At 39.0% G+C, this 14944-nt stretch overlaps 1 protein-coding gene and 1 long non-coding RNA gene across 8 annotated transcripts in view; one reads left to right on the top strand and one right to left on the bottom strand.

Moving 5' to 3' along the window:
* ITCH (itchy E3 ubiquitin protein ligase) overlaps positions 1 to 14944 on the bottom strand; it is a 119967-nt gene that overhangs the window by 75868 nt on the left and 29155 nt on the right. For all 6 annotated transcript variants that reach the window (XM_025875839.2, XM_025875840.2, XM_073880532.1 and 3 more), the window contains one exon: positions 6025 to 6115. In XM_025875839.2, coding sequence (XP_025731624.1) covers positions 6025 to 6094 — 70 coding nt within the window. In that variant the 5' untranslated portion in view covers positions 6095 to 6115. The remainder of the gene's footprint in view (positions 1 to 6024; positions 6116 to 14944) is intronic.
* LOC141370566 (uncharacterized) overlaps positions 1 to 14944 on the top strand; it is a 70272-nt gene that overhangs the window by 46101 nt on the left and 9227 nt on the right. The window lies entirely within an intron of this gene.

Here is a 14944-nt window from a genome sequence, read left to right on the forward strand (position 1 = left end):
CAGCGGGAAGCCTGCTTCTCCCTCTCCCACTCCCCCCGCTTGTGTTCACCCTCTCCCTGTGACTCTCTGTCAAATAAATAAACAAAATCTTTAAAAAAAAAAAAGAATAAAAACAGTAAACTGTACAACAGGCAACCAAAAAATGTTAGCATCATCTGTTACATGGGCTACTGCAAAGGTCTCTAATAATTTTTTGTTTTTAACCTCACATCTGCAAACCCTCACAACTTCTAGAATTATTTTCCTAAAACAGATGTGATCATGTAAGTACTTTCAAATACTTCTCTAATGCCTGCAAAATGAAATTTAAACTCTGGGGTATTTTACATTGTTATGTACCTTTTCAGCCTCCTCCTATACCAAATCCCACCCAGCCCCCTGGTATTCTAACCACCCTTAACTGTTTGCTGTCCCTCACAAGGGCCATGCATTTTCATGTGCTACTCTGGAAGCTCCACTCACAATGATCTTTCTTCCTTTTCTAATTAGTAAAATCCTATTTCTTGAGAAACCAGCGACCCCTTCCTCTTTTGATTCAATGCTTCTTTAAACCTAAGAAGTTAAATTGCTCCTGCCTCTACGTTTCCACTGCATTTTCATATTTGCGTATGGTTCCTACAGCTTTTCATTCTGTCTTAGCTTCTAGTAAATTTACTGGTTTTTAGTTTAAATCACCCTGTAATCCCTGTCATGACAAGGATGTAGACAGTCTCTTAATTCCTATAGCACTTAGTAATTTAAACATGAGAGACATTTAATCTATTTGTTGAACCAAATGATTAGTAATGGTAAAAAACAAGTTTCCCTGCTTTATTGTTACATATACACATACTGTATCTATTGTATATAGTTTCATGGCATATATTAATGTTCTTCTGGGGCGCCTGGCTGGCTCAGTCAGAAGAGCATGCGACTCTTGATCTTGGGGTTGTGAGTTTGAGCCCCAAAAGGGATGCAGAGATTACTCAAATAAAAAACTTTTTAAAAATTTTAAAATTTATATTAATGTTCTGATCCTTTCTGAAGGTCAATGCTTTGACCTGACTTTGGTTCCTCATCCTAACTCTCCAGTACAAAAAAACTTAGACAATTTATTATTTTTTTTAAAGATTTACTTATTTGGGGGGGGTGGGTAGAAAGAGAGGGACAGAGAGTCCCAAGCAGACTCCTCACTGAGCATGGAGCCCAACACAGGGCTCGAGATCATGACCTGAGCCAAAACCAAGAGTTGGACACTTAACCAACTGCGCCACCCAGGCACCCTAACAATTTAAATATAAAGAAATTAAAGGGAATATCCTTAGCTTATCCCATCCTATTTTGGGAACTGGGAGGCTACAGTGAACAAGGTAAAACAAGTAAGGGTGCCGAGACCCGGTAAATTAGCAGTATGAACTGATAAGAAATAAAACCAGTTAAGCAAGGGCTAGCTTTGTGGTCAGAGTTACGACAGGCCACAAGAGGCCTCTGTGGCAGAACTATGTGTTGGCTAGATAGAATTTTATATAAACTCTGAACTTTAAGTAAAAAGGGAGTTCTTAGTATCCAAGCAGAGATTACAGTCTTCTAGTAAATTTGGGAAAGTGCATTATTTAATTCCAATTAGTAATAAAATCAAGATGGTTTCTCCTCTTCAAATGATCAGTTCTAAGTAAAGATTGAGGCAAAGAAAGTTCTAGGGAATACCAAAGTTACTTATTTTGCCCACATAGTATAATGCTAGCACACAGCAAGCATCAAATAAAAATAATAAGAATAATAGCTGAGGTTATGTGTAAAACATAATCAAACAGGAAATGGCTAAAGATAGGGAAGGACATAAGAAAACAGACTTATGGGTGCCTGGGTGGCTCAGTTGGTTAAGCGACTGCCTTCGGCTCAGATCATGATCCTGGAGTCCCAGGATCGAGTCCTGCATCAGGCTCCCTGCTCAGCAGGGAGTCTGCTTCTCCCTCTGACCTTCCTCCTTCTCATGCTCTCTCTACCATTCTCTCTCTCTCTCAATAAATAAATAAAAATCTTTAAAATAAAAAAAAAGAAAAAGAAAACAGACTTATGTCCAAGGTAAGGGACCAGGCCACTCGATTAGAGAAAAAGAGTAGAGGACCCAAAAACTCCAATTGTCAAAAGCAGATTCTGATGACGGACAGGGATGTGAAGGATAAAGGATAAAGAGGTAAAGAAAATTTTAAATATGTGATCCACCAGTTAGCCTCCTCATAACCATGTTAACACTTCCAATCTGCCCATAAATTAAATTTTTACATAAACATCGATGATCTTTCACAAATACTACCATTCTTGCCATTCATTCTGACAATATTCTTTTAAATTTGGGGTGCCTGGGTGGCTCAGTTGGTTAAGCATCTGTCTTCGGCTCAGGTCATGATCTCAGGGTCCTGGGATCGAGCCCCATTTGGGCTCCCTTCCTCAATGAGGAGCCTGCTTCTCCCTCTGCCTGCCACTCCCCCTGATGGTGCTCTCTCTCTCTGACAAATAAATAAAATCTTTAAATTAAAAAAAAAAAAAAGACAAGAAACTAGAGCAGAACCAGAGTAGGATTTTAACTCTGACACTCAATTCTATCAGTCTTTCACACCAACTTTCTAAAACACAAATACAATTGATTACTGTTTGTTAAAAGCCCTGATTATTTCCCATCTCTTCCAGCAATGATTTTTTTTGTAGCCCTGACACTTATCTGAAGGAGATGACCCACTCACATAAAATTTTCATGTCTCCCCACTCTGCAGCAGTGGCTTTTAGGGGCATTGGCAAAGTCTTGTGCATTTCCCTGCTTCGTGCCTCTTGCTCATATTCTCTCCTAAAAAGATTCCTTCTACTCCCCTACATTTTTTAAAAATAACTTCCTACATTTAAATAGTAAGATGCTTTAAGCATTGCCTCCTTTCACAGCAACTCTGGTCAAATACTGGTACCTCTCTTTCCTGACCAAAGTTGTTCTCTCTTCTTGCCATTACCATATACCATGGCATTTATTTTTTAATACCTGAATATTTATGCCCTCCTTGATTCTAGAAATATGTTGAGGGAGCTTACCAAAAAAAAAAAAAAAAAAAGAAAACAACAATACTATAACTGATCCATTAACACAGAAAAAAATTACAATGTCATTAAAGGGATTTGTGCAAAAAACTTAGTTCTGAGGTTTCTAGCATCAAAAGCAAAGAACTAAACAATGAATTATGAAGAACAGCTGATTTATTCAACTTGGCACATTACTCTTTATAATCTTATGCTATTTGTCTCATATCTAATGATATATTTGCCAAATATATAATTTTTATCCATTCTTCATGTTTGTTTGTTTGTTTTTAGGATTTTATTTATTTACTTGATAGAGACACAGAGAGAGAGGGAACACAAGCAGGGGGGAGTGGGAGAGGGGGAAGCAGGCTTCCCGCGGAGCAGGGAGCCCAATGTGGGGCTCGATTCCAGGATCCTGAGATAATGAGCTGAGCCGAAGGCAGACGCTTAATGACTGAGCCACCTAGGCACCCTCTTCATGTTTGTTTTTATTAAATTGTTGCCTTGTATTTGTGCATTCTCAGAAAATGTAGAACCAAGATTAAAATCTTATAAATGGCAAGAATTTTGTCTTCTTGAGGTGCATTCAGGCATTTATTAAATGTTCTTCCTACTATAATGATGATAGCAAATATGATAAACAGTATGCAAAGAAAAAAGTCAAAAGGAATATAACCAAAACCTAAAGGAGTAACAGTATCATCTCTAAGGACTAAGATGATAAAAGGACCCCTATTATTTTACTGAGTTTTTAAAAATAAAAAACATGTGTATTACTCATGTAACCTGAAAAGGTAAAGATTTTTTTTTTAAAGATCATTCCAATCCAAGGTTTCAACATTAATCTGCCCAAAAAAAAGAAAAGTAATTAAGAAGCTGGCTCAATTTAAATCAGCTACTCAGGCTAGCTTCAGGATGGGGAGCAGGGGAAAACAATCAGAATCTTGATTAACAAAGAAATATTAGTATCTTTCACTGAGAATCAGACAGTGCTAAGGAAAGAGACTAGTGAAGGAATCCCCCAAAATAAGTTCTAAGATACTGTCACCTTACAAAAGTGTTATTTTTATATAATTCAATCACTTTTAGGTTTTGAGGAAGATAATAGTAAGGATATGGTTTGTGGCCTAATATTCATAATCCAGAGGTGGATATAAGACAGGTTTAATAAAGGGGCTCCTAGATGGCTCAGTTGGTTAAACAGCCACCTTCAGCTCAGGTCATGATCCCAGAGTCCCAGGATCAAGTCCTCCATCAGGCTCCCTGCTCTACAGGGAGTCAGCTTCTCCCACTGCCCCTTACCCTGCTCGTGCTCTCTCTCTCTCAAATAAATAAACAAAATGTTAATTAAAAAATAAAAAGACAGGTGTAATAAAAGCTAAAATATGGGGTGGCTGGGTGGCTTAGTCAGTTCAGCATCCAACTCTTGGTTTCAGCTTGGGTCATGAACTCAGTGTCCTGGGATCGAGCCCTGTGTTGGAGTCTGCTTGAGATTCTTTCCCCTCTGCTCACCACACCCCTCACTCGCTCACGAGCTCTCTCTCTAAAATAAATAAGTAAAAATTTTTAAAAGCTGAAATACTATACAGGGAATAACTGTCCTATAAGAAATAAATGCCATTAAAAGGATAAAGACTAAGGTTTCACTGTGTGATACAGATACATGCAGGTCTGAAAAAACTCCAGTGACTCACCAAATAATTCATATATAAATACCTACAAAGAGACCATATGGAGCCAGACTATTAAAGCTCTTAGTGCAGGCTACAGAAATTCTATACTATAGCCAAATAGAAGCACCAAAGGTTTTTGAGCAGGAATGTAACATAACAAATGGCATATTAGAACATTAGGAATACTAATGTGAAAGTGATACACTTGGTTAGTATGGTTAGAGACAGATACATTAATTAAATAATAATAGCAACCAAAGGATTTAAATAGGCATTTCTCCAAAAAAGATACACAAATGGCCAATAAGCTCATGAAAAGATGTTCAACATCAATAACCACCAAAGAAATGCAAATCAAACCCACAGTAACATACCACTTCATACCCACCAGGATGTCTATAATCAAAAAGACAGGTAACAAGCATTGACAAGGATGTGGAGAAATTGGAACCCTCATACATGGCTGATGGGAATATAAATGGTGCGGATGCTTTGAAAAATAATTTGGAATTATTCCTCACAAAGTGAAACATACAATATGACCCAGTGACTCTACTCCTAGGTATATACTCAAGAGAACTGAAAAGACAAACCTTCACAAAAACTTGTACACAAATGTTCATAGCATTATTCATAATAGCTAAAGAGTAGAAACAACCCAAACATATATCAACTGATAAATGGATATATAAAATGTAGTATGTTCATACTTGCAATATTACTTGGCAATAAAAAGAAATGAAATACTAATGCATGCTACAATAAGATGAACCTTGAAAACATGCTAAGTGGAAAAGAAACAAAAAGCCATACATTTTATGATTCCATTTATATGAGAGATGCAGAATAGGCAAATCTACAGACAGGAAGTAGATTAGTGGTTGCCTATGGCTGAGGGTGGCTAGGAGACATGGGAAGTCCTCCAGTAACGGGTAGAGGTTTCTAAAATTGACCGTGGTGGCAGTTATTCAACACTGTGAACATACTAAGGATCAGCAACCCTCTATATGAGTAAACTGTGTGGTATGTGAATTACTTCTCAAGGCTGTCAATACAAAACAAAAAACAATTGCAACTGCCCTGACACCAATATTTAATAGGAGAGGAAAAAAACAAAACCTGCAAAATACCCAAGAATATCCCAAAATAAAAGCATAATTTTTATACAACTAAACATTCTGTTCATTCACTCATTAAGCGAATACTAATTCAACACCTGATATAAAAGAGCCACTGCAGATTTTCTTAAGATTATTTTTATCTTGGGGAAAAAAGTATAGCAGTAGATCTTTTTAAGACTTACCAGTGATCTGAAGTTGTGATTTCATGGTCAGGCTACCCATTGAACCAAGCTGTGATCCACTGCCAGACATACCACCAACAGGACGGCAAATCTGAGCATGTAAAAGGAGACACTGTAAACATCAAAAGATCCCATATAAAAAACATGTATAGCGCTAACCAGGCTATTTCCATGTCTCACTGAAGACCACACAATAATAGTGGCCTTAGCATTGCTAAATAAAATTTTCAATTCTAGTATTCATCCTGCCTAACCTATCAACAAAATGACACTGCTTATCATTCCTTCTTCCATGGTTTACATTCTTCCCTGGAGCTCCCAAGACACATTCTCTAGGTTTACATCCTACCTCACTGATTGTTCTGTTCTTAGGCTCCTTTGACAATCCCTCCGGTTTTCTCCCCTCTCTTAATGTTGGAGTGCCCTGGGGCTCAGTTCTTGGTTCCCTCTTACCTCTCTGTACTCATTTCCTCAAGGATATCATCCAGTGTTATGGCTTTAAATGTCAGCTATATACCAGTGAGTCCCAACTTTGTATTTCTATCCCAGATGTCATTCCTAAACTCCAAACAAGTTCCTTTGGGTATCTAAAGACACCCCCCCCCCCCCCCCCCCCGACTTCCCACATCAAACTGAACTCCCGATAACAACTCCATTCTTTCAGATGCTCAGGCTAAAAACGTGGAGTAATCCTGCCTTTTTTATTTCCCTTCCTATCTTGCCAGCAATTCAACAGTCTCTATTTGCAAAATAGATCCAGAATCCAACCATTTCTCACCAACACTACCATCAATCTGTTCATAGTGGCCACTGACAGCCTGACTTTTTTTTTCATGGATTATGCCTCCCTCCTAAGTTACTCCAAGTATCAACAGGTCTCCCTGTTTCTACCTGGTGTCTAGCTTCTCCCTCTTCCTCTACCCCTCCCCCCTGCTCATATTTTCTCTTGCAAATAAATCTTTTTAAAAAAAAGTTAGATCATATTCTACTCTGCTTAAACACTCAGTAACCTCTTATCTCAGTTAAAAGAGAATCCAAACTCCTTCCCCTGGCTTACATATGCCTGACTCTATTCCACCCATGACTGACTCTGATCTTACCTCCTATCATTCTCCCCCTTACCCATTAAACATCTAGCTTTCTTTCTAATTCTCAAACACACTAGGTCATTCCAGCCTTTGTACCTAACTGCTCCCTCTGCTTTTTCCTCTATCTTCAAATAGAGGCACCCAAGTGGCTCAGTCGGTTAAGCACTCTGCTCTTGATTTCCTCTCAGGTCATGATCTCAGGGTCCTGGAATCAAGCCCCACATGGCTCAGGGGTGAGTCTGCTTGAGGATTCTCCCTCTGCCCGTCCTCCAGCTCATGTACACACGCTCTCTCCCTTGATCTCTCTCTCAAATAAATGAATAAATCTTTAAAAAAAAAAAAAAAAGCTAACACCTTGTATTCAGGCTTCAAGTTAAATATCACCTGTCAGAGAGGTCTGGACTTACCCAATCTAAAGTAGCCATCCTATCACTTTCTATGACATCACTGAAAATTTTCTGGTTTATTGACTCTAAAGTCCACAAAAGTAGGCACCTTCTCTATCTTGTTAATCAGTGCCTGGAATATTCTGGAAGTTTTTTTTTTAGTCCACAATTTCACCTGTCACAATACCCAGTATCAAAAATACAAGAAATAACAAGTATTGGCAAGAATGTTGAGAAAAGGGACCCTTGTGCACTGTTAGTAAGAATGTAAATTGGTACAGCCACTGTGGAAAACAGTGGCTAAAAAAAATTAAAAATAGAAATACCATATGATCCAGTAATTCTACCACTGGGTATTTATCCAAGAAAACTGAATACATTAATTCGAAAATATACGTGCACCTTATTTTTACTGCAGCATTATTTACAACAGATAAAATATGGAAGCAACCTAAATGCCCATCAGTAGATGAATGGATAAAGATGTGGTGTGTGTGTGTGTGTGTGTGTGTATAATGGAGTATTAGCCATAAAAGAAAATAGGATCTTGCCATTTATAAGAGCATGGATGGTCCTAGAGAGTATTACGCTAAGTGAAATAAGTCAGAGAAAGACGAATACCATATGCTTTCACTTATATGTGGAATATAAAACACAAAACATAGGAACAAACAAAAAAAGCAGAGGCAGACCCATAAATACAGAGAACAAACCAGTGGTTGCCAGAGGGGAGGGGGTAAGCAGACAGGCAAAATGGGCAAAGAAAGTGGGAAGTACAGACTTTCGCTTATGAAATGAGTAAGTCACAGGGATGAAAGGGACAGCATAGGGAACACATCAATGGTGTTGTAATAGTGATGTATGGTGACAGATGGCACCTACACTTGTGTGCATAACATATAGAGCTGTCACATCACTATGTTGTATACCTGAAAATAATGTAACGTTGTGTGTCAACTATACTTCAATTTAAAAAAAAAGTCCCAGGGGCACCTGGCTGCTCAGTCAGTGGAGTATGTGACTCTCGATCTTGGGGTTGTGAGTTTGAGGCCCACATTGGGCATAGAGATTACTTAAAAATAAAATCTTTAAAAAAATTAATAAAATTTTTAAAAATAAAAATAAATAAATAAAGCAAGAAAGTAAATAAGTCCAGCGGTTCCTGGCTGGCTCAGTCCATAGAGCATGCTCGAGCAGTCAATAGAGACTCTTGATCTCAGGGTTGTAAATTTGAGCCCCATACTAGGTGTAGAGATTACTTAAAAATAACATCTTAAAAAGTTTTGCCTCTTCCAGAACGTCAGGTAGGTGGAATCATACAATTTGTGGCTTTTTCAGATTGCCTTCTGCTACTCAGCAATATTACTAAAGGTTCCTCCATACCTTTTCATGGCTTGACAACTTTTTTTTTAAATTGCTGAATAATATTCCATTGTGTGTTTGTACCACAGTTTATCCATTCTCCTATTAAAGGACATCTTGCTTGCTTCCAGTTTGGGGCAATTATGAAAAAAGCTGCTATAAATATTCAGATACAGGTTATTTGTCAACTTGTTTTCAATTCAATTGAGTAAATAGGTATACAAATGCTGGATAATGGTAAGCCTATGTTTTAACCCTGTAAGAAACTGCCAAATGGTATTCCAAAATAGTTGTGCTATTTTGCATTCCTACTAGGATTGAAGGAGAATTCCTGGGCAGCTGGGTGGCTCAGTCAATTAAGTGCACCTAAACTCAGGTAGTGATCTCGGGGTCCTGGAAATGAGCCCCCTTCTGCCTCTCCCTCTGCTCCCCCCTCCCCCACCAGCTCAAGCTCGCTCTCTCTAAATCTTTAAAAAAAAAAAAAAAAAAAGAATTCCTATTGTTCTATATCTTCACCAGCATATGGTATTGTTAGCTTTTCAAAATTTTGCCAATCTAACAGATGTGCCATGACATTTCACTGATGGTTTAATTTGCAATTCCCATGACATGATGTTGAACATCTTTTCATATGCTTATTTGGAATCTATGTATGTTGCTTGGTAGGGTATCTCTTCAGATCCTTTGCTCACTTTTTACTTGTTTTCACATTGTTACATTTTAAGGGTTCTTTATATATTTTAGAAACAAGTCCTTTACCAGATTTGTGTTTCGCAAATATTTTCTCACAGCCTATGGCTTCTCCTTTCATTCTCTTAACAGTGTAAAGGTTCCAAAATGTGGGTGTACGTGGGGGATGGGGGTGGTTTCCTCACACCAACGAGCAATTCTCCGACACTGGCCGGGTGTCCTACAACTTAATTCTGACAGTATCCACCCAGAGATAGCATCAGATCCCACAGGTTAAGTGATCAGTCCTACAAGCTCCCCCACCCCACTTCAGATGCTAGTCCCAAGTCCAGGATGCCTTGTGTTGACTAACCAACTACAGATTGGAGGTTCTAATGATTACCACCTTGGGTCTGATTAATTTGTTAAGAGTGGCTCATAGATTCCTAGATTACCAGTTTATTATAAAAGGATATCATTAACAGCCAGATGAAAGAGATGCATAGGGCAAGGTATGGGGAAAAGGTGTGAAGCTTCCAGGTCCTCAGCCAGTGCACTACTCTCCCCAAACCTTCCTGTATTTACCAACCTGGAAGCTCTCTGAACCCCATCCTTTCAGATTTTTATGGAGGCTCTGTTACACAGGTGTGGCTGATTAAATCACTGATCATTATCAACTGAACTCAGATCTTCAGCCTTCTCCTCATTGTGGGGGTGGGAATGAAAGTTCCAATTTCTAATCACACGGTTAGCTCCAATGGCAACCCGCTTCCATCCTTAAGACATCTTCTAGGGGCGCCTGGGTGGCTCAGTCATGAAGTGTCTGCTCAGCAGGAAGCCTGCTTCTCTCTCTCCCTCTCCTGCTTTTCCCTCTCCCTCTCTCCAGGTCTCTGTCAAATAAATACATAAAATCTTAAAAAAAGGGCGCCTGGGTGGCTCAGTTGGTTAAGCGACTGCCTTCGGCTCAGGTCATGATCCTGGAGTCCCAGGATCGAGTCCCACATCGGGCTCCCTGCTCAGTGGGGAGTCTGCTTCTCCCTCTGACCCTCTTCCCTCTCGTGCTCTCTATCTCTCATTCTCTCTCTCTCTCAAATAAATAAATAAAATATTTAAAAAAAAATCTTAAAAAAAAAAGACATCTTCTAAAAGTCATCTCATTAACACAACAAAAGACACCTTTATCACTCTCATCACTTAGGAAATTCCAAGAGTTTTAGGAGCTCTGTATCAGGAACACGATTGAAAACCAGATATACATTTTTTTATTATAAAATCACAGTATCACATAGTGCATTTTAATAAAGTCCAATTTCTAAGTTTTGTCTTTCACGGATTGTGCTTTTGGTGTCATATCTAAAAACTCATTGCCATCTCCTCAACAAACGGTGCTGGGACAACTGTACAACCATATGTAAAAAAATTAAGTTGGACCCCTACAAAAGAACTGTGGTTGTATGTTTTGACCTGTCTAGAAGTTACATGAAGGACTGGCTCAAGAACTTCTCTTGCCTTTGTTCTCCCTGCCTGGGAGCTTCCTTCGGGCTGGGATAGCTTCCCAGGCAGTGTTTGTCAAAAGAATTTAAAAGCAAATGTATTAACCACTGCCACCTGGGGCAAAGGATAATAGGTGGGGCACACAACAGATATACTGAAAAGACTGGGAAGGAAGAGACTAGCGAACAAGACATTTGGGGGAATGAGGGCTTCAAAAAACTCTTGGGTATTATGTTAAATATAGAAGTCCTTGCACAGGCCCAGGGGTGGATGCATGCTCAGAAGGGTCAGAAGATCCTGGCTCTTAACTCTGACCTTCAGGCTCCATGCAAACAGGAAGTAAAGGCTAAGACAGTTTTAAACTGCCTGGCTAAGCACAGGAGTGTCCAAACACAGCCAATCTGCAAGCGTGGTAGTGTTTGCGGGGTTTTTTGGTCCTAAGTTTTTAAGGATATCTGTCAAATCACTAGCTGACCACTAATCTAACAGAACACAGACTTTAGTGGCCATACATAACAAAGAACACAGACTAGACAAAATTAGTTTCGAAATGTCACCAAATAAGCTAACAAAATGAGCAGCAATAATAAACCATGAAGTGGGGGGCACCTGGGTGGTTCAGTCGGTTAAGCGCTGGACTCTTATTTTGGGCTCAGGGTCATGATCTCAGGGTTCTGGGATCGAACCTGCAATCCTGGCTCATGCTCAGCAGAGTCTGTGTGAGGATTCTCTCTCCCTCTCCCTCTCCCTCTGCCCCTCCCCCTGCATGCACATGCTCTAAGATAAAGAAATAAATCTTATAAAAAAGAGAGAAGAGAAGAAACCATGAAGTGGGAGAAGAATCTGATTTCCAGAACATTCAAAATGTTCAGTTTTTCATACTAGCAAACCAAATTCAACAGCACATTAAAAGGCTTACTATACTATGACCAAGTGGGATTCATCACTGGGTTGCAAGGATGGATCAACATGTAAAAATCAGTGTTATAATTAAAAAAAAGCTAAAATCACATGATTATCACAACTGATGTAAAAAAAAAAAGCATTTGACAAAATTCAATAGTCTTTAATGATAAAATCTGCCAAACTAGGAATAGAAGAAATTTACAAAATGAAGAATATACATGAAAAGCCCACAACTTTCACTCAGTGGTGAAAAATTAAAAGCTTGTCCTCTAATACTAGAAATAAGACAGAATGCCAACTCCCACCGCTTCTATTCAACATAATACTGTAAGTCCTAGCCAGAGTGATAAGGCCAGAAAAAAATAAATAAAACAATCCCACTTACAATAGCACCAAAAATAAAATACTTAGGAATAAACTTAACCAAGGAGATGAAAACTACAAAACTCGGGGTGTCTGGGTGGCTCAGTTGGTTAAGCATCTGCCTTCGGCTCAGGTCATGATCTCGGGGTCCTGGGATTGAGCCCTGCCATCGGGCTGCCTGCTCGGCGGGAAGCCTGCTTCTCCCTCTCCCACTCCCCTTGTTTGTGTTCCCTCTCTCGCTCTCTGTCAAATAAATAAATAAATCTTAAATAATAATAATAAACTCTAGCAAAGAAATTTTTAAAATCAAAAAAGTAACTAGAGTAAAGGTTAAGGAAAAACAGAAGTAGAGATAACAAGCAAGTAACTTCAGTAAGCTACAAAGCAGATAGACCAATGCTAATTGACAGCACACTCAAGAAAGTTGACTCCTATGTTGGTAATAGAGAAAAGCCTAGAACCAAGATGGTTTACACTGTAGCGTCTTCAAGAAAGGCACCAAGTAATCCTGGAAGTAGGGCATAAAGTTAAGATACATAAGCAGGATGAAAGCTATCTACCAAGCAGTTTGATTCCTAAAAATCCCCTACTTCACACCAGAAGGCTCAGGGGTTTTTTCCTCTAGAGACAGTAAAGTAGAGCATCTCTGGAATGGGAGATGCCAGGCACAGTGTAAGGATGGACAATAATATCAAAAACAGGAGAATTAAAAGAACATACTCAAACTGAATGACAAAACTCCCATCCTCCTTCCCCACTGGCTGTAGCTCACTGTAGTTAAGACTTAACCAACCAGGCAGTAGACAGGATAAGTCTTTTTATGAAGTTCCCCAACTTCATAAAAGGTTATCCAACAGATAACCCTATAGTGAGGTTCTCTGTTAACAAGCTTCTCCTTCCTACACGCACACTCAGAGCTCCCAGCCTGATTCTTAGTCTCCCCTCTTTAAACACGATAAAATACTAGCAAGCAATATGAAAAGCTTCTACCAGGAAGTGATGCCAAAGAAAAACAAGGAGAACTTTAAAAAATGTATTAACATCCTCAGAAAGATGAAAAGATACAACATTCATGAAAGAAAAATAGGATGCCATAAAAAAAAGAACATTCGGGGGGAAAAAGGAATTAGCATGAAAACTGTTCCCAGTAGGAACAGCCTATACGATGGAGATGGGCTACACCAATTTTGTAAGCTCGAGTAGTCTGAAATACCCAGTTCTGTACATAGGTTGTCAAAACACTAGAATAGGGATCAACTGATACATGCTGCTGCCAGACTGACAAAATAATTTGGTTGCCAGAACTATGATGTAATTTTAAATAACCTTGCAGCTTTAAACTATTTTTTGGTCCCTGTTAGACGGCTAACAACATGTCCTATTTTTCCTATGAGACTTGACTGCAGAGTTGAGTTTTCCATTCTTTATTTTCATAAACATCTTTACATTTAAAATCCCATTACCTAAGAAACCTTGCAATTTGGGAAAGGTTAACTAATATAATTTCCAAATACATTAAGGAAGAAATGTAGATTCTGAATGACAAATGTAGTTAATGTCACCTAACTAACCATGACCAATATACGATATTAATATTCATCATTTTATTCATTCATCATTCATTTTAGTTATTAGATAACAAAATATCTTCAATCTGATGTTCTGAAATAGGGAGTTTTACTGTAAAGGGCCAGGGAGTAACCATCTTAAACCTTGTGAACCATATGATCTCTGTTAAAACTACTCAACTACCTTTTTGTGTGACAGCAGCCATAAACAACACATAAAATGAATGAATGAGACTGTGTTCCAGAAAAACTATTTACATAAATAGGCAGAAGGCCAAATTCCTTCAAGCATGGGCCATAGTTTGCTAATCCCTTGTCCTCAAGAATCAAAGTGATAAATGGAGGTACTATTTAAGAACGCCCTACATGAGGCGCCTGGGTGGCTCAGTTGTTAAGTGTCTGCCTTCGGCTCAGGTCATGATCCCGGGGTCCTGGGATCGAGCCCCATGTCAGGCTCCCTGCTCAGCAGGAAGCCTGCTTCTCCCTCTCCCATTCCCCCTGCTTGTGTTCCCTCTCTCGCTGTCTCTCTCTGTCAAATAAAGAATATTTTTAAAAAATAAAAAATAAGAACACCCTACAAGGGGCACCTGGGTGACTCAGTCAGTTGAGCGTCCAGCTCTTGATTTTGGCTCAGGTCATGATCTCATGGGTCATGAGACTGAGCCCTGTGTCAGGCTCTGCACTCAGTGGGGAGTCAGCTTGAGTTTTGTCTCTCTCTATCCCCCACTCCATTATATAAATCTTAAAAAAAAATAATAAATAAGTAACACCCTATACACATCACCATTACAGCTGAAAACTGGGAAATACAGAAGAGGCAAAATTCCTTGAGACATTAGGATAAAACAACTGGATATGAGTGGAAAATCTTGTAATTAATTGTTTTACATTTTCTTCTTTATGCTCATCACTACTCCCTTCATTTGGCTCTCCTTATACTTACCATACTAATTTCAAAATTTCTCCTTATCTAACCCCAATCTGTCCGTATGGTGTTGTCAAAATGATTTTTACGATGAATTCTCTACACCTCTAATGACCCTCACTTGCCTATTCTCTTAACTCACCTTCCACTCTCTCGTAT

Source organism: Callorhinus ursinus, unplaced genomic scaffold (genome assembly GCF_003265705.2).
Source record: "Callorhinus ursinus isolate GAN/ISIS: 27379988/994484 unplaced genomic scaffold, GSC_fseal_2.0 scaffold38, whole genome shotgun sequence".
Taxonomy (NCBI): Eukaryota; Metazoa; Chordata; class Mammalia; order Carnivora; family Otariidae; genus Callorhinus; species Callorhinus ursinus.